The 22,689-nt window shown below is 38.7% G+C and overlaps 1 protein-coding gene across 1 annotated transcript; it reads left to right on the top strand.

Annotated features, from left to right (window-relative positions):
- Nucleotides 1–1,279: 1,279 nt before the first annotated feature.
- Nucleotides 1,280–19,383, top strand: TC2N (tandem C2 domains, nuclear). Its single transcript, XM_014869891.2, has 11 exons — nt 1,280–1,407; nt 2,069–2,302; nt 4,805–4,969; nt 6,718–6,809; nt 7,407–7,482; nt 8,670–8,770; nt 9,448–9,564; nt 10,415–10,606; nt 12,494–12,608; nt 13,082–13,281; nt 15,556–19,383. Exons 1-11 carry the CDS (start codon nt 1,341–1,343, stop codon nt 15,664–15,666), a joined length of 1,470 nt encoding a protein of 489 aa, XP_014725377.2. The 5' UTR covers nt 1,280–1,340; the 3' UTR covers nt 15,667–19,383.
- Nucleotides 19,384–22,689: the final 3,306 nt, after the last annotated feature.

Here is a 22,689-nt window from a genome sequence, read left to right as displayed (position 1 = left end):
GTGTAAAGTAATGGAATTTGAGTTAGAGGAAGTGTCCATAGCTTAGTATCTCCACTTGAAATCTACAGAATTTGAGGGACTTTTAATGCAAGAAAAATTTGGGGGGTATTACAGTTATTTCCATAGACTTTGTGTGATTGTCTAGCTGTCTTTGACTATACAAAGAAAATTATGGCGCTATTCAAGCTGCAGTGAGAATGGTTTCTGTGTTGGTGCACAGATGCTTTCAGAAATTTCTTGCAATTGAAATAACTAAGCAAACATGTCAATTTTTCATTTTTTGGTAAAACTGCACGTTTTCTCTGTGATTTCTCCCTCTATCTTACTTGTTGTCTTCCTCATCTCTTCAACCTATGTTCATGTTCTGTTTGGTGTCTTCTAATCATAATTGTGTTAGAATTGTGTCTTGGGTATGTTCTCCTAAGAACCTTGGTTACTTTAGGTGGATGTAAAAGGACTAGACTTAGACAGCTAAAGTTTTAGACAGGAGGCAGTGCAGCTGTCTGTGTCTCTGTGAAAAGAGAACATAAGGATATGAATAAAGACATTTAAATGAGGCCAGTTAGCATTGCCATAAAGTTCTTATAATGTTAACCAGCTGTTAGAGACTTGTTCTCATTCTTTTGTAGATTACATGCCTCTTATTTTGCTGAAAGTCAGTGTGCTTTATTTCTGTGTGCACAGCACACAATTATATAATAAACCAGGTCTTCAGTTTCATGTGTATACAATTATGAGAAAGCAGTAGTTTCTCAAAGAAGGCAATTTTGGCATAATTCATAAAGCCTGTTTTCAAGTTTAAAGTATGGAGTATGTCGAGTGAAAAATGTAAACATGTATAGATATATGTAATAATAGTAGGGGAGTAAAAGAGGATAAGAGAAACATGAACAAGGGAAATAGAATTAAAAACACATCTTACAAATGACTTGACAATACCATGTCAAAACAGCTGTAAAGCTGAGTAAACTCCAAAGCCCAGTGGCACACACAAATGAGGAGAATGTTAGTGTTCTCAAAAGACAGGGACCTCTCTGAGTGGATCACTGAAAGTATTCGAATGCCATATGTTAACATTTTCTCTTTCCTTGTGTTTTATATGAAAGTGGTTTTTCTCAGTGAGAGAAATCTGATGGCTCTGATCCTTTTATGACTGAAGTAACTTTCTGATTGATCCTGGGACTGTGTACAAAAAAGCAACTGCATATTAAATAACTGACAATATACTGCATTCTGATTTCACTCACACCTACTATCCTTTGTTTTATTATATTTTTCAGGTTTCATAGCTGCACTGGATCACTGATTGAGGTCCCCTCTAAATTATAACGCTGAAAACAATGGCAACAGAATGTATAAAAACCTGCTGTAAATTGTGTTTCTGCATGGACAAGGAAAAAAATGATCGTGAGTTCTGACATAATGGGAGTTTAATGAAAGTTTTGCTGTTTCACTAGTGATGAGATTTCCCATCAATAGAATAACCGTGTTATCCCTGATAAACTTGATTTCTCTTACAACATCTGAAATTCTTTCTCCACTTGGAGATTGAACACATGCTTGTTAGTATTATGAATTGGAACTGAGAAATAACACTTGTCTGAAGTCTTCTCTTTGCAGTCTAGAATACTGTCCAAAAAAGCCAGCTTTTTACCCAAGGTTGTGTAAAGGTCTTACATCTTTCAAACTCTCAGAATTTGAATGTGCTTTTTTTTTTCTCTTTTGCTTTTTTTTAAACTCTGTGGATATTTTGAACTCTATTAGGATTTTCTTTAGTGTCTTATTTGTTTGAAGAACTCTTCTATGATACAAGTGTATCTTGTGAAAATTAACTTAAGAAGAAGGTAGCTATAAATATAAAAGCTTGGGCAACAAAGAGTTTGGATCAGTACAGGTGTCAGAAGGATGAATATTTTTCCTTGTACTAGTCCTGGATGCTGTAAAATTGAATACTAGCAGCTGTTAAGTAATGTATCAAGCAGACTGATATTCAATAAAAGAGATCTCTTCTTACTATTGTTAAAAATTAATGCACATGTGTACTGTCTGTCTTGCTCTTTATTTTTAGCAGTTTCCATGGTGCAGGAATCTGAAGTAGTAGCTGCAAGCAAGCCAACTATTGTACAGCAGCCTCCATTGTCTTCTGTGTCAGTGAAGCGTCAAGTTGGCTGTTCCGAGGATTATTTGCTTTCTAAACTGCCCCTGGATGGTCAGGAGGTACCATTTGTGGTCCCTCCGTTCAAACTGGCTTATGTACAGCCAAAGAACCTTCCTGGGATCTCACATGCTGGAGGGATTAAAGGTAAAATACAGACAGTATTGCTGAAATAGTTGTTTAGCTTCATTGCCTTGAATGTTGTCAAATATTCCTACTGAAAGCATATGTTTGCAGAATTTTCTAGAAGCCTGGTCTTGTTTCATAGAGTTAGGCACAGGGAAAATTTTAGCACAGAGACATATCTGAACAGTTGTTTTCTCTAGGATTGCTTTGCCTCAAGGACGTGATAAGCTGGTAGTATGTTCTTAGTCCCATGTGACTTTATTTCCTTTCTGGAGGTGAAAACCTAATAGCTGAAAGAAGTCAACCATATGTTGCAGTACTACCTAACTTTTTTGTGTTTGTGGGGTTTCATTCCCACCTTTCCCTCTTCTTCTCTCTGGGTCCCTGCTGCTCCTTCTTTCCTGTTCCTGCTATCATCAAACTTCTTCCCCACCCTCTGCTGCATGTACCACTGGCAGCACAGCCAAGCTAAGCAGCCTAGCAAAGCTGCTCAGTACAGACTGGCCATTCTGTGCCACGTCTTCTAGTGGGCTTCATTTGGCATGTCAGCAGCCATTAACAGGCAATTGAAGAGCTGGAGGTAGAACATGTGAGGCACCCCCATCTCTGAGCAGGATCTTCCACTTGCCTGCTATTTCAGTAGCTAGCCTTTTAAGCCCATAGTTGGATAAGTTATGAAAAAGCAGGACAACCTCCTGATAACCCCCTTCCTTACTGGGTCTAGGTTTAGGCTCTGCCTTGCTTAGTCTTATCTTGTCCTCAAGATACTGTACAGAGAAGTTCATCAAGAACTCTGAGGCATGGATGTTCTCCAGAGAGAAGGAAGATGTCTAACAGCCTTTTCATGAATGTTTTCCTTGTTCATGTTGTTCTTACACCATCTTAACAGTCAGTGACTTGTCTACATTGAGAATTTTGCTTCCTGATAATTTCTGAGGGACCTGGTGTACAGAGTGGCCCTTTAGGCTGCAAGCTGTTAGATCTTCTGGCAGGATGACCTGACTCTTCATAATTGAGTCTCTTGAGCAAATATTTTAAATTTTTGAACAAGTATTTGAAAAGTAACTCTTATGTCAAGTAGGCAACTTTCATTTATCTTTCCAAATATAAATATTAATTTTTTAAAGTACAGCTTTAAGCCACATAAAGTTGTGTTTAAAAATGCAGTGTTTACTTTTTAGGGAGATTTACTAAATAGAGTGAAGTGTGCTGTCATTCTTTTTTCACATTAGCCAAAGCACCAGTATACTCAAAAAATGTATTCAGAGTACTTTTTTCTTAGACTGTTGTTAAATATCTGTAGAAGTCCAAGTCCTGCTCTCAGTTCCTCACCATTTTCTGTGCATGTCTGGCCATTTTCCTTTAGGGAAATAGAACATGCTCAGTGTTAGCTCTTGGCAACCCTTCTGAAAGCAATTAAGTTCTGGCAGCCTTTCTCTTCAGTGCTCACTGCAGCGTGTCTCATGCTCTCTCAGAAGTAAGCTAGCAGGAAGAAGTGTGCTCCCGGTCTGGAACACTGGATTTTCCATCATCTGCTGTATAACAATTCTTTGTGGCCTCACTTCTAGTGTTCATCCTGGTCTATGTTGTGCTCAAGACCATTGTGCTTGTGTTCTTTATAACCTCCCATTTCCATCTCGGTCTTTGACTTTTTCACTTTACCAACACATGCAAGAGAGGACTTTTGAGCAGTGGTTGTTTGCCTCTTATGGTGCATGACACTTGCAGAACTGAAGGCACTTTATTGCGGGATAAAGAACTTTTTAAGGGATAGGTTGAAGTCCAGGGAGGTGAAGTGAAGGAAGCAAATGTCAGAGTTTGGCAGAACCCAGCTCACCCCATTATCTAATATGCTGTTATATTTCAGTCCAGCCAGTAAAGAACACTACAGAGGTGTTCTTCACTGTTTTGCTGACCAAGGCATACATGTTTTTTCTGAAATTATTATGGGCTGAGTAAAGGGCTGGGATTCAAGAAGTCTCTGATATGTCTATTTATGCCTCAGTCAACAATTCAATTAATTTTGGATCAGTGATTTTACTATGGACACACTTGCCATGGAAAGTAGATAAGGAGGCTGCAGTCACAAGCTGCATTATCTTCAGTACAAGACCTTCCTGAAAGTCTGGGGATTCATTAGTTCAGTAAAAATATGCTGGGGGTAGGTAACGAAATATTTTGGAGGTTTTCTGTATACAGAGTGCTACTTTTCCTGTTAACTTCAGTTTTGCCATCTGTCTTTGGAGCCTTCTGGATTGAACTACTTAGGCATTTACTGCAAAACCCCAAGAGAGAGTATGCATAGTTTTTAGCCAATTTAGTTCCAGTGTTTGCTCACACACTGTGGAAACCTGACAGAATGTGAATGAGTGTTTTCTTTTTTTTTTTTTTCCCTCTTTACCCAAAGTAGATAATATTGAAATATTTTGTCCTTTGCCCTGAAGGCACTCTGCCTGCCTTATGAAGCCAGGCAGCATGTGTTATGTCTGGAACTCTTGCATTTGGTGTTTACTTGTGCTCTAGAGTCAGCCAGAGCCTCGTTTGGTGACCGGAAGGCAGAGCTGCACGGTGTGTACCAGTGGCCCCGCTATGACGTGTACAACCCCTTCTACCTGGAGCACCGCATTTCCCCTGATCTCATCAGGCGCTTCCAGGCAAAATCAGATAGCAGGAAATTATACGGATCAGGTGAGAGGGACCACACCCTTGCTTCTCTGTCTTCCTCCCTTTTTCAGGGTTTATACATAAGAGATATAAAAGCCATTTGTCTACAGATTTGTTTGGATATAGCAGTTCCCAAGCCAGTCGGTGTGCTACGGACACTCCTTGGTTGGTGAATCAATCTGCAGAGCCAGCTCTGCTTAATTTTCAGCTGCACTGTTATATTTTGTCTTTTAGGGGCTTAACAATGCTTGTGTGCATCACACAAGGGTAGAGAAATCGGCAAAATGAGATACTGTAGCTGCCTCTGATCCAGACCAGGATGCAGTACTGGAAATTTCAGCTACCAGTAAGAGGAGTGAGGGAGATGGGAAAAGGAAGCCAGGCAGGAGTGCCTGAGGAGTGCATAAATGGGGAGAGGAACAAGCACCAAAAACACATTCAGGAGCAGATGATAAGAACAGGTGCAAAATGGAGCATGATGCTATATGCTGACTTTTTTGCAGTTTGCTTTTGAAGCTACAGCCATGTCCCCACTTTTCAGTGTGTGTAAGAATAAGGGAGGGCTGTGAGATAGTAAAAGTTTAGATAGAAATTGTTTGGCTACCTAGGTAAAAATTATCTTCTGTGCTGTTCATTGGTGCATGTTTCCTATAATGGATGCTGTTCAGACTGAAGTAAATTATTAGTTGTTTCTTGTGATTGCTGAGGCAAATGCATTCAGAAAACTCAAACACTCCAGGAAAGGTACACACTCTCCATGAAATCGGAAGCTGGCAATAACTCACATTTTAAAAGATGTTTTATTTAGAATGGTATAGCTTTCTTATTTTCAGCTGGGGAAAATGTCTCAGTCTGTGTCCTGTTTTAAAATAATTCTGAATCACCATAGAAACTACATGAAAAGACTATTCCATATATTTTTTAAAGAGAACAAAACACACATAGAATTTTAGCAGCCTTTAACACATATGGTTTTACCAGGCTTTGTAAGCACCTGTGGTAGGAGCCAAATGGATTTTATTAAACTGTCTTGAACATCTTCCCTTCAGTTCATCATCTCTTTTTCCATTTTTCTTCAAGCAAAGTGAACACTTTACTGGTTTTGTCTTAGTAAGTTTAAAACACAGAAAAGGTTATTCTAGTGTGTCTAGAGTACAGTCCTAAAATGACTTTTTTCTCCAGAGTTTTTTGACAGCTGTTTCAGAACTTAGAACTTCATGTGCATCTATAGACTATTAAAGAAAAACTCTTAGCCTAGTTTGTCACAGTGCATGCTATGATATGTCTCATGTGTGGGTTTAGAACTACAGAATGTGTTTATTTGGAAGGTACAAAATTAAATTCTGGAATTTTAGTGTGAAGCCCCTTCTCTTCATCTTAAGAAAAAAAACTCCACACAAACAAACTGAAAAGTAATTTCATTACTGTTTTTCTGAAATTCTACTTATTACTGGTAAACAACATATTTTTATTATTAAAATATTTCTGCTTTTTTATATTTTACAGACTGCTTTCTATATAAAAATTGACCTTTTTTCATTATAATGTAATTTTTTGAAAATTACACCATCTCTTCACCCCTGCCCCATCCCCATGTTCCTGGAAAACATTGCTAGAAACATCAGATCATACTGTCTTTAAACCATTTTGGTCATTTGCAATCTATAGGATTGAGCAGATAACTTCCAGTAGTTTGTGAGTTATTCTTAATTGGGTTTTTTCCCCTAACAATGATGTTAACATGATTTTTATTGTTCTCTTTGTCTTACTAGTTAGTGATTTAAGGCCCAGTGCTTTGCCTGGACCGGCTGATGTGAGTCGTTCGATGTTCGATCTCAGGAGCCCACCCCACCGATTCATGAAGGTGAGCTCCCCTTGTAACCAAGGCTAAACTGAAAACTCAGCTTGCTCACTGCATCTGTTCCTGTTGCATGATGTTTCCAAAGCAAACACTGGAGGGCATTGCACTGTACACCGGGAGGACCAGAGGGAAAATTTCAACATCTTGACCAATTTCAAGAGGCTTTTTCCTGGTGTCTCCTCTGGCAGTTGCTGTTCTGGCCCAGGGGGGCTGTTGAGAAACCCAAGCAGGCTGTTTGACAGGACAGACAGCATGTCATGGTTCATCATATTGTGGTTTCTCCCATCAGTTGAGAAGTGGAACACTGGAACTTTCCATTCACACAAAACACTGTGTTTATTTATTCCTTCTATAATAATCATGTCTTACACAGCAATGAAGTTGTGTATATTTTCATGAGCAAAAAAAAAATCCCTGCTGGTCAAATGGGTCTTCTGTTAGCTCGTTGCATCAAAATAGTAATTGCATGCTGCTAGATCAAGAAACTAGTAAGGAATGAGGGCATTATTTGAATTGGAGTATTTCGTTTTCATTATATCCTGTCTGGTGGTATAATCTCTGCTGCTCTGAATTAAGTGATTCCTTTTTTACTGTCTCTAGAGATATGATTCAGTCTCCAGTGTACCTAGCAGCACCTCTTCCAGGAAGGATTCTCAAGGCAGTAACAGGAGTCTGGGTAATGTTTTGTTTGTTTACCTTGTAATGAAATATTTCCCTTTGCACATGAAACATCAAGCTGTTTCTACTCTGCTGTTGATGTTTTTGCTTGGTTTGGGGTATATTAAAGATGAATCTGACTAACAGGTCAGCTGGAGATGACTTGGCAATTTGAAATTAAGAGTTTTGGACTTGCACTGTCCTGTTGTCTGGAGATTGAGCAAATGAGACTTTGAGAAGTTCTCATGCTTTTGAGAAAGTCATACTTGGATTTACTACCCAGTGAGCTAAGAAATTAAAAAGTGAACTAACAGTCACCATGCTAGGATAGAATGCAGCACTAGGTCCCAGGTCTAGTCCTTATTCATGTATCAGTATTTTTCTGTGTGAAGTGCCTGAAATACAATGCTCATATCACACTGGTAATTAGACAAGAATATTGCATGCAAAACCAGTATCCCTATTTATGAAAGAATGCTGAAGAAGTGGAGATATGGTAAAATAAACCCTCAAAAATTAATCAAATCCCCACAAAAGTCACCCTGCTATAAGTCAAAATTTGACCCCATCTCCTAAAAGAAGGAGGCATTCTGAGGTAATGACCTTGTTCCAGTCTTGACAGACAAATGCTGGATATTAAATGGCTCTTCTGACTTGGAGACAGTACAATAGTAAAATGTTTACTAGACTGGAATTGAAATTTCAGACAGATAAAGGAGAGGCCAATTTATAAACTTAACAGTGAAAGAGATAAAAGGATGTGATAGGATATAAATGTGTTCAGGGTGTCTCAGGAACATCCTTTTTTTTTTTTTTTTTTTCTAAAAGTTGTTTGAGTACAGTACAAGTTACTAAATTCAGTAGAGATAACCCAGGCACGTGGTGTAGTTCTTGGTGTGGTCTCCTGTGCAGGGCCAGAAGCTGGACTTCTATGATCCTTAAAGGTGCCTTCCAACTCAGGATATTCTATGATTACATAATTCTATTCCATGAAATGTGAGGGCTTTTAGCCATGCAGAAGGTCAGGTTATTGGACTTGGTGGATATTTTGTCCTGGAAATGCAGGTGTTAAAATATCACAAACTTATTTTGAAAGAAGTTTGCAAAGATAAGCAGTCCACCTACTAATGAGTACCCTTATTTCTGGACTGAAATTTTAAGATAACTGCATTACTTCTAAAAATATTAATTGGCTTTCTTCCATAGATACTATTACATTATCAGGTGATGAACGAGACTTTGGAAGACTGAATGTGAAGTTGTGCTATGTTTCTTCTGTAGAACAGATTTGGATCACAGTTTTACGTGTAAGCAAATATAAATAAGTTGATTATTTATTTAAATAATGACTTCAATAACCAATGATTATTCTACTAAGTGGCAGTTGTCATAAAATATTTCTCTGTTACTTCAGTGAATACTTTTAGGAAAAAAAAAATTAAATTATTTGTAAGTGTTAATATAAACAAAGTTCAGTCAAATGTAATACTAGGCTTCAAAGCATCTTCCTCTCCTTTAATTTTTTTTCCTGTTGAAATCTCTGTTCTGCTGCAGTTAATAAGAAGAAATAGTATCTATCTCCTCATGTTACTATGCATATGTTAACATATGTTCTGGTTGTGAAGTGAGGAATTACTCAGCACAGATTTGAAAGCTGAGCTGGTCATAGGCTGCTCATGTTATGGACATTTTCCTGTGGAAATTTGAAGGCAGTAAATGGGAGCAACTGTGGAGACACAATTTGATTCCATGACTTTAAATCTAACAGTTCCTTCAGGGCAGAAGCCTAATAGAACTTCGAGGACAGGTAGCTTTTTGTCAGCAAATGTTATAAATGTTATACTGTTATGCTGGTTGTTTTATATACTTCCAGGAACTGTGAATAATTTTCAGGGAATGGAACTCTTAGAACCCTTAGAAACCTTGTAACTACATGAAATGGTAAGCCTTGCATTGTCTAAACTGACTGTTTTCACTGTTGCAGTGCAGAGACCTGAGCTGGCCTTGCAGCTCTGGGGAAAATCCCCGTATCTGTGTCAAGGGAATTCTCACACTGCCCAAGCCAGTGCATTTCAAATCTTCTGCCAAGGAAGGCTGCAATGTAAGTAGAGGCATGCAAAGTACCGAGAAATATTTTTCCCCACAAAAAATAAATGTGACATGTATGTGGATTTTTAAAATGGACCAAACATCCACTGCTGTGCTATATTTGCTGTGGTGACTGCCCAGGTGTGTTTTACTTCCCCCAACTTCTCAAAATCCTATTAAAAGCCTTATTCCACTTCCTCCCTCTATATCCTAGCTTGCACTGTACTCTTGCCCACCTCTCACAAGCTGGCAGGACAGATATGCTCATAGGGGACTGAACCATGAGCTGCTGACATTGGCACCTCCGTGGTGGGGGCAAGAGGAGGACTGGGCACACCTGTAGGTGCACACTCATTCCAGGGAAGGTAGCTGAGGTACTGCCTCTCATCTGGCAGGAGACAATAGTCACACTTTCTCTCAACAGAAAATAGTAAAAATTGGTCACATGAGACAAGATTCCTGATAGTGGCAGTAAAGGAATATTAAGGGGGTGGAAGGTAAAGCAACATAAATTTCCCATAATGTGAGCCAAAGGTGAAAGAAAATAAAATTAGCTGGAGAGACTATAGCAAAACGTTAGAGAATCTGTTATGACAACGTGTGTGTGTTGCAAAGCTCCAGAAGAGATGGCCACAGCTTGTTATGATAGTGAAAAATAATTCAAAACTTTGGCCCTGCCAAGGTGTGACAACGTGGGGGTGAATGTGTGTGGACTTTGCACAATGAAAACACACTTTTCCATGGCAACCTAAAGTGGTAATCAGGAGCAGTGGCTATAGAACCAGGATGCCTTGGTTTCTAGGATTTGGGCTCAGTGGGGTTCTCTTAAAATGATGATGTTACTCATCTGTTTTTCTTTCTAGGACATTGAATTTATGGAAACTTTTGTTTTTGCTATTAAACTGCAAAGCCTTCAGGCTGTCAGATTGGTATTTAAAATCCAGACACAGACTCCCAGGAAAAAAACTATTGGAGAATGTTCCTTGGCACTGCGGGAGCTGAGCTCACAGGAGTCAAATCATTGGCTGGATATATCTCCTCCTTCCAAAGCACCTGTAAGTGCCAATACTGTGAAAGTATGCTCTTATCTCAGATAGAAAGGGTTGCTGGAAATAAAAAGTAAAATAATTCAGTAGTAAAAACTAGAAAAAACTTTTTTTTTTTTTCACTTTACCCTACTTCCTTGGAGAAAGGCATTTTGATGGGGAAAAAATGCAGACTTTTGAACTCTGCCCATAGCTGTTCTGGTCATAAACTGCAGATGTTTCTAGGAAAAGAGCTAGAGCAAGCTCTTCCACACCATGGCTCACAGCTTGAGGGAGGGACATTCTGGGGAAATGTTCAGCAAAGAACACCGGGTAATTGTCTTTTCTGACCAAAAAGCATCAGAAGATCCTTAGGACTCACAGCAAGAGCTCAGAGCAAATGGAATCTGCTTTTGTTATGGAAGAAAAGTGCTGAGATCTTCAGTGGCCTGAAACTGCAGAGACAGTCATATATTTAATGTTCAGATTGCATGCTGTGAAGTAATAATTCAGACAGTTCATTTCCATTAGTGTAATAAGAAGCAGGTGGTTTTCGCAGTGGGATTTCCTTTCCCCTTACCCTCACTTTGTTTGTTTCTTTTATAGATTGTGTCTAGACATTTGTATTTTCAACAAATTAAACTTGAATTAGTAATTCAAAAGTAAATTTTATTTAAGTGTGTCTGAGTAATATGAATGATATTCTTGATTTCTAACATAAGTTACACTTGACATTTTTAGTTCTAATGTGAATAACCATATTGCTTCAAAAGCAGTAAGATAAGTGACAGAGGAAGCTGGTTTAGAAAGCATTTCATCTCAGTGTAAATTTCTGAATCATCTTATAGCTCCTCAGTCTGTGTTGGTTTTCATCACCATCATGTCCAAGAGCCCTCCAGACATTCTGGGGATTCATCTCTGTGGTACCCTGTGAGGCAGCAAACCCTACCCTCTCTGCCAATAGATAGCCAAAGCTCAGAGTCGACTTAGTGTCTTCTTCTCAGGGTTACACAGAAATTTTGTGGCTGAACTACAAAGAGAATTTGGGTCTCTTTGATGAACTTTTCTTTATCTAACCTGTTGCTCTCTTGCTTTGTGCATTTTGGTTCATTGAAGTGCATTAAAACTCAGAGGCAACAAAGACTAGCAGAGTCCATTTACATGAAGGCTGTCAGGAAAGGTGGGTCTCCATTGGCCTTTTCCTGCTGCTCTTGAAGTATTCTGAGGACATTAGAGTGTGACAGGAGAGCTAAGAGGATGAGCCAGTGCAACTTTGCCACTGGAAAAAATTCTAAAAATGCCCCCAAGAATCAGACTGGAGATCTTGATACATACACTGTATGTGTGGCAGTGGTCTATGTGTGTAGGCATGGAAAACACAAACAGGAAACTACACAGTATGCAGTCACCCATGACTTTAAGTGACAGGGCTTTGTGTCTATGGAAAACATTGCTTATATCTCCATATTGCAAAATTCAAAAGCGTGGGAGAGGAACTCTGAAGGTTTTTGTGTGAGTAGAGCTTATGTGCTCTCTCACTTCCACGGCCAGACTTAGTAAAGTTGCAATGGCACATCTGGTTTCCCCTGTATGTGTGTGCTCTTACCACTGCAAAATCTGTACCAGGTAAAACTGAGGACTAGGTGATTTGGCCAGTATCCCTGGCTGCAGCCCAAGAAGGCCATATGTGCAGCACACATAAGCATCCCATCAGTGGAGCACACGTACTGCAGCTATGACAAGTGCAAGATGCACTTACTGTGCCTCTGCAGGTTCTGTATACAACACATGCTTATATTTCTGTCCAGGAAATCCCAGATAGAAAGGTGGGAGCCCAACATATGACAAAATTCCTGTGTTTCCTGAGTTTATAAGCAACTTAATCCAGAGGTTATGGCAACATTCTTCTGCTTGTAGGTGTGCCGTGCAGAACTTCAAATAGGAACTTGTTTTCAAGCAATAAACAGGAGGATACAGTTACAGATTCTTGAAGCACAAAACCTTCCTGTTTCATCTACACCACTGTCTTCACGTAAGTTACATTAGCTGTTTCATGCTCCTGTCTGAAAGCATTTGTAACAGGTAAACTACTGCTCAAATGAGTTGGCAATTCACAACATTCTTTACAAACCTCAGACGAACGTATTGTGTGGTAGATTTCCATTGCCAAGGCTTGTTTCCCCAGATGTCTTACTTGATTACATTTTGTTTGGTTTGAAGATGTGTGTTTATGTATTTTGGAAGATTTTTATCCCAGTATTAATCCTGACATACAAGAGCATTAGCTTGCACTTGCTGTTTGGATACTGTGTTAATCAGTCCAATATTACCGAACTCACTCTGTTTGTGTGACTAGTCAGGAAAGCTATTGTGGAGTCCTTTTGGCCAGACTTCTGAGAAATTGATGCAATTTGAAGCATACATATGGATCTTGTTGGTTCCTTTTTGGGTGTGTTGTGAGTAACCCTTTGTGTGCTATGCCTTTTTCTTTCCCTTTTATACTAGATTTCTTTGTGAAAGTTGGAATGTTTAGTACAGAAGGGATCATGTATAAAAAGAAGACTCGCCTTCTGAAGTCCACTAATGGCCAAGTGAAGTGGGGAGAAATGATGGTTTTTCCAGTTAGCCAAGCAGAACAAGGAATTAGCTTTCTCATCAAGCTCTACAGCAAAAGCTCAGTAAGAAGAAAACACTTCCTAGGACAGGTTGGTTTCTGCTAAATAACCTTTACTTAAAATCCAGTTCCACAGGTTTCTTGGTATGAATTTTTAAATACTTGAAATGAGGTGACATGTAAAAAAAATAGCAAATGCTACTAAACTCTTCTGTATGTAATCCAAGCAAAAATGGTACTGGGCTGTTAAACATAGAATGAGAACGAGAGTTGACGCTTGATTTTTCTTTCAAAAAGAAATCCTAAAGTCGGTTTCGTGTGGAGTAATACTGCATGACAGATTCCTTCCAAGAGATATAGGATCTCTTCTATATAGGACCTGGTTGCCTTTAGCTTTCTAAAGAAAAACATAGCACCCACAGGAGCTCCATAACCTACAATGTCCTGTACAGCAAGAGGGTGTTGCCTTACCATAACAATACACTCACAACAGAAGTGTGTAAAAGGAAGTATCAACAGCTACAATGAGACTCCTTTCCTGCATAAAACAATGCTGAAATCAGTACAATAGTCTATGTATGATAAAGTATTAATATAAGACTCCAAACACAAAATATTTTTAGCTTTTTTTTTTAGTTAACAGACACAACTTCAGTAGTATCTCTTTGAAAGCATTTGTGTGATCATATTTATTTAACTACCATAAAACTTAGTCTGGTTTCATTATTCTCTCCATCCTCTTTCCCTGCTTGTTCTAATTTACCACCATACTGTCTTTTCTCTCTCTTCTTTTTGGTATAGTGAACCACAGCTGTTCTTAATGCGCTGTGTTTTTCCCGACCCAGTTAGATGCAGTAACAGAATTTTAATAAATGCATAAATTAATAATGTAGACTTGATTTTGAGACCCCCAGCTGTAATGCCCCATGTCAGATGGAGGACTGTGCTGTCCTTAGGTAGAAGAAAATGATACTGTCCTATTCTGGTGATGTGTTTTGTGCCTGCTGAAAACATGCAGATACAGGAGATGCTCATGTGCTGTCAGATATAGAAATGATGTGCAGCAAGTTATGTGAAGTTCCTCCATTTTTTGTAGCCTCATGTTGCACGTCCCATTTTCCTGTTGTTGAAATTAGATTTGAAATAGGAAAAGAAAAAATAATGTTCTTCTTAGCTGTACTGCCTTGGGGGCAAAATAACTGAGTATGATTTTGCAGCCATCTAGCAGTACGTGAAGTAATCTCAATCTGATGCATTACACTTAATTGTGAATTTTATTTTTATGGGGAGGAAAACTTGTGCTCCTCAGAGGTTATTTGGAAAAGGTTGTTTCAGCTCATGAAGGCAGGCATTGCCACATAACACATAAAGACATAAAACATGGCTCAGGGAAAAATGTACTTTGAGCAATTGGCCGGGTAGCTGGAAAAAAATGAATATAGCTACATCTATTAACTTTGTTCTTCAGAGAATGGTGTTTAATTGGATGCTGTTCTAAGCAGACAATACTTAGATTAGGCTGCTTTTACAGGCATGTCTTTAATCATGAGCAAGATGTACATTGAATCTCTGTGGATGAAACATCAGCTGTCTGCGGTATTCTGGAAGATATTATTCTCACTTCTTGAGGACTCATGCCCCAGCAGTATAGGCTAAATGTACTTCATGGTCAAGGTTTCTGAGAAGTCTTAAAAGGACTCATTCTTGGAAGACTTGAGGAAATAGAGTCCTGTAAATAATGTTACCTACTTACATAAGCAGAATTCTTTTGGCAATGAAGGCTGGTGATAATATTAAGGGAGAAAATTTCCTACTTGTACTTCATTTCCTCATTTAATGGCCACTATCCACTAACTGAATACTGAGAAGAAACGGACCCTTACTACGTGACTATGTGTGGTATGGGCATGTTAGTAACCTCTGTGGAATGCAGGTTTGGCCCTGGCTGTGGGAGTGTGCAATTTTAAATGCTCATGAAAATGCTGGACAGCTCGTGCCGGATGCTGCGTGGCTCAGAGCCAACTGTGTCCAAACACACAGAGCCGCCGCTGGCCTGGGGAGCCCCTGACCCCAGCATGTGCATTTGAATACAGCAAGGAATGCTTCACTTAAAACGTCTTATTGAGTACAGAAACATTATTATATAGCGGGTTCTCTAAACTATTTTAGAGGCTAAATTTAAACACAGACTCCCTGTGTTCCCAGCCAAAATGTTAGGACTAGCAGAACTGTATTTGTTGCTGTTATGCTTTGGTCACAGTCTATATGTTGTAGCTTGTTCTACAGTTCCATGGTATTTATTTGGAACTAGAAAATGCTGAGTTTTATTGTATCAGTAAACTCTTTTTTTTTTCCCCTTATGCAGATCTGGTTAAGTTCTGATAGCAGCAACAGTGAAGCAGTAGAGCAGTGGAAAGATACCATTGCAAACCCTGAAAAAGTTGTTGTTAAATGGTACAGCATTGGTCCATCTTGAAGACTGGAGATGAAATTCAGAACTATTTTTTCTACAGAAATTAATATGCTGTCTAAAATGGTACAAATAAAAAGAAACATGTTGTCTATGCAAGTTCTTCAGAAGTTCTCCACTCCATCATGTCTCTGTGGAAACGGAAAATTCAGTTTCACAACGAGAAATACTGGCTAAATACTATTAAAAAGAAGACTGAGGAACTGGAAAAAGTGCTCATTTGATTTCACAGAATCCACCTTGAAAGAAAGATATTTGCCCCTTTTGGACTTCATAAAAGCCCAGAAATACAGTTTTGGAGAGAAGCTGCTTGAATCAACTCTGTTTCACTAGCCACTCACATCATGCTCATCTGCAGCGTTGTCTTTGGCAGACTCCAAAGTCCAGGATATGGGTCGTGGTCAGCGGTTTGATTCTGGTACCTGTGAGCCTCTGGGGTTGTTGACACCATTTGATCAGAGTAACATGTGCCTGAGCACAGAACCAGGCCAGCTGGGAAGTCCGTGGCATAAATATAGAGACTGGAACAATGGAGTTACCTCGAAACAAAGAACTTGTAATGTTAAAATAACAAAGGTAGAAACCACATGGTACAAGGACAACCTCTAAAGACCTCAAAACCCAGAAAGCACGGAGGTGTATAGATGGGGTGAAGGGTACAGATCCACTCAGTAACAAGGATAAGGAACAGAGCCATACATGTAGCTGGCCATTAGCCAACCGTATATCAAAATCAAGAACAACACCTTTGTGTTGTAACAAACTTGTCAACATATTGTTATTAACAAACTGGTTAACATACTCATTCCCATGAGACAACTCTTCTTTCTGCTCTCTAACCAGGATGTCAAAGGATGTCCTTCCTCCTAGTTAGGTGTCTCCCAGAGTTTGAAGCTGAAGCTCTCTACATCTCCAAGTGAAGCCAGCTGCCTGCCCACCCCAATTCCCATAGGGAAGCTGTGGTAGCAGGAGAAGGCATAAAGGGAAGTACACAATAAGGCAGTACCAATAGGCTTTTCTAATCTCCATTTTGGATGAAGGGTTGTTGAGAAAGCTGTAGCTTGAACTTGCCCCCATCCTTTTCTCAAAACAGAGATATGGAAAGATAAAAATTCCTCTTACTTAGTGATTTTTACAAGAGGGGCCCTCCAGACTTGCTCTGTTTGGGTAAATTCTGGCTGGAATCAATGGAATAGTACAAAGAGGCAATGACCCTGCCTAGGATCAGAGCCAGTATTTTTAGATTGCTTTCTTATATAGAATACTTATATGTAAACCATTTCCTATCTAGTCAACATGCTCTAGGATTTGATTACATTGCCAAAACACAGGCTAACATGTACAAAGGAGCAAGCAAAGATTTACTGACTTACGTGCTTTTTGATGTTAATTAAAATGGAGCACTGTAAAGGATTCAGACTTTGTTTAAAGGATGGGCTGATACTGCAGAGGCATTTGTTACATATGTAGGATGCTAAAAAATTATGTGTGGGAGTATGTTTTTATTACTTGTTTCTAGTAAAAAGAAATTACCATATTTTTAATTGCAAATTGTATTTTTCCAATAAAATCCTAAGATTATATTTTCTATTAGTTCCCATATTTTCAGGTGTTTATTCAAAGTTATTTTTAAAGGGGAAAAATGCCAAATATATAATTGATAATGTATGAATCTAAAAGCACAGACCTCTTTGCACTACTTCAACTACCTGCTTAAAAAATACATACATATTTCATTAACTCCACTGCTTACATATTTACTGTTGGCTGTCTGGACTGGGCAAATATGTATGTTTGTATAGATGCTGAATAAATCTACTTTTCTTCATAACTTAGATCTGATTCCACCATCTGACAGGAACTAGAGTGGCAGTGAGAGCACTCGCTGCTGGAAGGCAAAGGAACGTGGGGAGCAGAGAAAACGCTGGAACAGGAAAGCACATCCCCTTCAAGCATAAGCTCAGAGCATCTTTATTTCAAGTTTTTTGTCTTTGAGTGGCAGGAAAAAACGGAATTGCTTAGATTTTTCTTTTCATCAGTTGATAATTGAAACTTTTGAAACTTCAACCATCCAGATTGTTGTTGTTGAAATTTAGTATTTTGAAAACAGAAAGCTTTTCACAGACTCATATATATTCTGCTTTTCAACCAGTCATTATAAAAGAACTGAAAAAAGGTTTTGCATGTTACTTGGAGAACAAACATTGGTTATAGCTCTTACTCTTTGCAAAGCCCCCATTAGGCTCAGAGGTTCTTGACTGACACTGATTATTTTCAGCCAGTTAATACAGTTGGGAGGAGCCTGGCCTGCTGGGTAAAATGGAAAAAGGAAGTGGGCTGAACTGGTATTTTTGGAGTATCTTTATTTGAATACATGAATCTTTTTTATTCATTGTGGCTGGACATTTTATTCACTGTGGCAATAAACAAAAGTGCAAGCTAACTGTTTCCTGATGCAGAATGCTGTTCTGTTTAAAAGAGAGGACAGGGAATATCCCAGTGTTTTGTAGACTTCAATTACCACAGCAGTGGTTCAACAGAGTTTGCCAACTCAATGGATGCTGTATAAAATTATTTCTGGGGCTGTTTTAGGACACTTACCCTTCTAAAGGCCTAACTAATCTCTTTTTTTTGTTTGTTTTCTTTTTTTGCTATGTTAATATTTAATCTATATGTTCATAATAAAAACTGTGAACAGCAAATATTCCTCTTTTTTTCCCAATTGTTTATACTAATGTTTAGCAGCATGTCAAAGTGAAGTTCAATTCCTACTTTTTTCTCTGAGAAAACAAATACTGTTTCGTGTAGTGCTGTCTGTAGGGGAGTTAACTGCTGACACATGGAGGAGATCCATATGGCTTCTCTTTGCAAGATGCACACAGGTACTGCAGCACTCTGAAGAACTGCTATGAGGCACTGCTCCATCCTGTGCTCATTCCCAGGCTTTGGTGTGTTCCGCATTTGTGTGCATTCATGTAAGAATTCAATGAGTTAACAGTCGACATGCAAGAAGAAGGAAAAAGAGGTGTCCTGGGACACTCTTCTAATGGTCACAGCTGTATGTTGTCACTCTAAAGCATCCTCAGCCACTATTTTGTTACATCCAAGTTTACTATCATTGAAAATACTGTTAAAAGCTATTTTGTCAGTTCACTTTATTTGTAGATAAAAGGCACACGTGGTTGATAGTTGGATTTGCTCTTGCTTCTAGTTAGTGACTCACCCAGTTTCCTAACCTAAAACAAATCTGATGAGAACAGCAGAGGTTCAGAGCTGCACCAGTTTTATTTTGGTCAGCTCCCAAATGGATGTGGATGAATTAGAAGAACTGTTATGATCTCATATTAAATGTTATTCATACAGAGATTTGAGCCTGCATAGTTAGAAACCAACGATAGACTAAACTTTGATAGACATCTGATTTTCCAAAAAGCGTGTGTATAATTTCACTGGGTAATCAAACAATCCTGTTTTATTTATTTATGACTAATAGCATTCTGTATGTAAATGAGGTCAACAAATTTATTTTTGAAGTTTTTATGTCTCAGTGACACACCATAGCATTCTCTTTAAGGAAATAGATGTGAGATTCTACCACAGAAGATGAGTGGATGTAACAGTTTGTAAACCACATTATCATACAACATTACTTGGAAAATAATTGTATTTGAGTATCTGATCTTATGTGATCACAACATAAATAGAGCCATGTTGTTAAATCCATTAGGCATCTCTGGCTTTTCCTTTTGTTGACAGAACATCTGCATAAAACAAAAGGTGATTTTGTAAGCATTCAATTAAGTACATATGCTGTTTGACTCAAAAATTGTTTGCCTGATGAAAGTTCCCTTTAGAGCCATGAGTTGATTTTGCAGCCAAAACATAAGCTTGTCTAGAAGTTTGGGGCAGGATTGTCCCACATCTTATTTTCATCCTGCCAACATATATATGACACAGCTGCATAGTTGTGGAAAGCTTGGCATATATCACCCTGGACAAGATATACCCTCCTTGTTTTTCCAGCTTCTGCTGCAAAATTACATCATCATGTAAATACAGCCCTGTACATGATCTCATGCTTGGTGCATGGAAAAAGCCATCACTAAAATCAGCACCATGTTTCACAAACACTGCTCCAGCACATGTACATTCTTTTCTCTAGCTTACACTGAGGAACAGGCCATTGTCTCTCAGTCCATGGCAGAACTCCCACTGTGTTCAGCAGAAGCAATCAGTCTTCAAACCTGGTTTAGTGGTAATAGGATTTATCTAACAAAAGGTGACACACAACTTTTTTTTTTTAATCTGTTTTTAAAATAGATTAAAATCTCTTCACACTGATGTTTCTGAATGTTTCTGAATTACATGAAAGTGGGTCTGCATATCTTAATGTAATGCAATTCTTCCCATAGATTTCATAATCTTTAAATCCTCCATGCTTCTTTTTTTCCCATATTTGAGCATGCATTTTTTTCCTTCCTTTGATTTGACTGTAGGCTGCTCTTCTCCCTCAGCATAAATAAGTATGTACACAAGTCTGATTTTTGCAATTAACTTTCTGCATTTCTAGTAATGTTTCCCCCTTCTTTACCTAGGACTGGGACCAGCGTTATACATGTGTAACTTGCTGTTTAAAGAGCTAACTACAGGCAGAAGCCTTTCATCCTAGGGCTTGGCTTCTGTCTGACACTTTACATGTCTTAGCTACTTTTGTTCACAGCTTCAGTGTTATGTTCCTTTTGGTGGTCCTCAAATTTTCTGTGTTGTCTACCTCCATTGAATACAACAATGGGACAAATTGGTTGTAATTTTTATGTGTACCTGGGTATCTTAATTCACCTTTTTCCTCCTCAAAAATTACCATAAGAAATAATTTTGTGTGATGAGAAGGAGCAAACTGTTAATGCTTCCAACCTTTGAGGACTGTACTGTTGTTTGACTGCCACTGCAGTGCTTTGAGACAGAGGAAGGCTTAAGGAAGTGTCATAAAAATCTGCATCTCCAGGTGGAGGAAGCCTGTACCCCCTTCATGTATGATCTGGGAAACTCTCATTAGCCTGGGGACTGAAATCCCTTGTCAGATACATATTGTATTTTTTACCCTTATCTTGCAAATTTTCTGGAGCTATGGAATGGCTAAATAGAGACATTTTCCATAGGAGGAATTATATGGTTCTGTGAAGCAGAAAACTGACTAAAAGATCTTGGAGGTCTTTGAATAAAACAGTCATAGAAATGTTAGTTTTAATATAGCCAAGCTTTGTCACTTGTTGTAGGAGGGGAGTGGATTCTTACTTGTGAAACACAGCAGAAGAAAAGGGCATGTACACCCCAGAACAGGGCTGGCTTTCCTCTGCATTGGTATTATTAGTCTTTTCATCACAGGGGTGGAACTATATATGCTTAGCTGTCTCTTTTCCAGCAGTAAGGGCAAGTTGGGTTGAGAATTGTTGAGAGGGAAGTAGCGAAGGAGGTAAAATAAAAGCAGTGCTTTTGTTTTGAAAACGATTGCTTTTCAAAGGAAGGTAACATGCCTGTAACTATTGACAAAGCTTTTATTTCACATAACTAAAGATAGATGCTTACGTGTTTAGGTATTTGCTTAAGTTCTACCAATACTTCCTGGCATGAGACTGAATTCATCCTCTCTATTTATATAATGCTTCATTCTTCTGCATTCATTGACCTTTGAGCTCTAGACCTAATTATGCCTGATTTCCTATGGATTTGTCCCTCGTGGCTGATTGACTTTGGTATGCAAATCAGGGTAGACTTCTGCCGTCTTTTTGCTGCAGATCACATAATTAGAGTTTCTGTCTCTGATGGATTCTCTCATTTGTAGTAAGAGGTGAGCCTATGGCAGTTATTCTTTCACTTAGGAAACTGGGAACTGGCTCTCCCTTTTCTACCTGAATGTTGTTTTCTTAAATCCTTTGAAGACAGAATTATCTGTGACATCTCTGCCATCAGTCAAATTTGGCTGTAATGACTAACGGGCTCAAAAATTATTGTGGACCGTGGAAGAGAAATGAGTGAAGGCAAGCTCTGCTGCTTCAGGACCCTGGGGTTTAACTGTGTTTTCCTCTGCTCTGCCTCAGGCCAGAGAAGCTTTTCAGTTCAGTGCTGATCCTGATTCCAGCAATACTAGTTCTCAAGGCAACTCAAGCAGTCTCTCCAAAGATACATTACTTAAAGCATGAACACTTTCTTGAAACGTTCCCTTGTATGAACAGATCAAAGCACTAGTACAAGCATATGAGCCATACCAACTGCATCAACACCTCAGCAGGAATTTTGACAGTACAAGCCATGAATCCAGTATTTGGGTGTAGATCCTCAGGTGGTGCAATGTAAACTGGACTGTGCATTGGTAGATCCAAGATAGCTCATCTTATCTGGGGGTCTGGACATGTAAGACACAGAAACTACAATCTTCCACTGAAAAAGTAAGGAGATTGTGACTATTGCTGTTCATCTCTTGGAAAGCTTCAGCAGGGTGTATCAAGGTCTCAGAAGTGTTCAGGGCTGGAAATATATTTTCAGCAGCTCACATGAATATGGGACTGAGGCAGAGTTACTCTAGAGATCCAAGATCTATGTTCTCGGTTTTAGTGGTTCCTGATTGAAATACAGCTTCATGATCAACAAGCCTTGTCCACTTGTATCCGTCTTACTAAACAGGATTTCTTGATATGACAGAGAAGAAGAAGGTGGAAGGAAGAATATTTCCTGTGATCCTTGTCAACACTCCTATAAGCTGCTTGAATATTTCTCTGAACTAGTTTTCTGAGCTGCAAGTGGGAAGCCACTAACAGAAAATATTAAGATACTGAACAAAAAAACCCACAAAAACAACAAACTAATTCTTTGACACGGGCACCAAATCTTTTTCTTCTTGTGATGCAACAAAGACAATTCTTTCTTGCCTCACAGAAGAGACCTAAATCAATAATTACATAAAATGCAGTGCTTATTAATTAGAATATAGTAACAGCAAATAGTTTGCTTACTCATTAAAATATAGTATTA

Source organism: Sturnus vulgaris, chromosome 6 (genome assembly GCF_052056855.1).
Source record: "Sturnus vulgaris isolate bStuVul1 chromosome 6, bStuVul1.hap1, whole genome shotgun sequence".
Taxonomy (NCBI): Eukaryota; Metazoa; Chordata; class Aves; order Passeriformes; family Sturnidae; genus Sturnus; species Sturnus vulgaris.
This window is presented reverse-complemented; position numbering and strand designations above follow the sequence as displayed.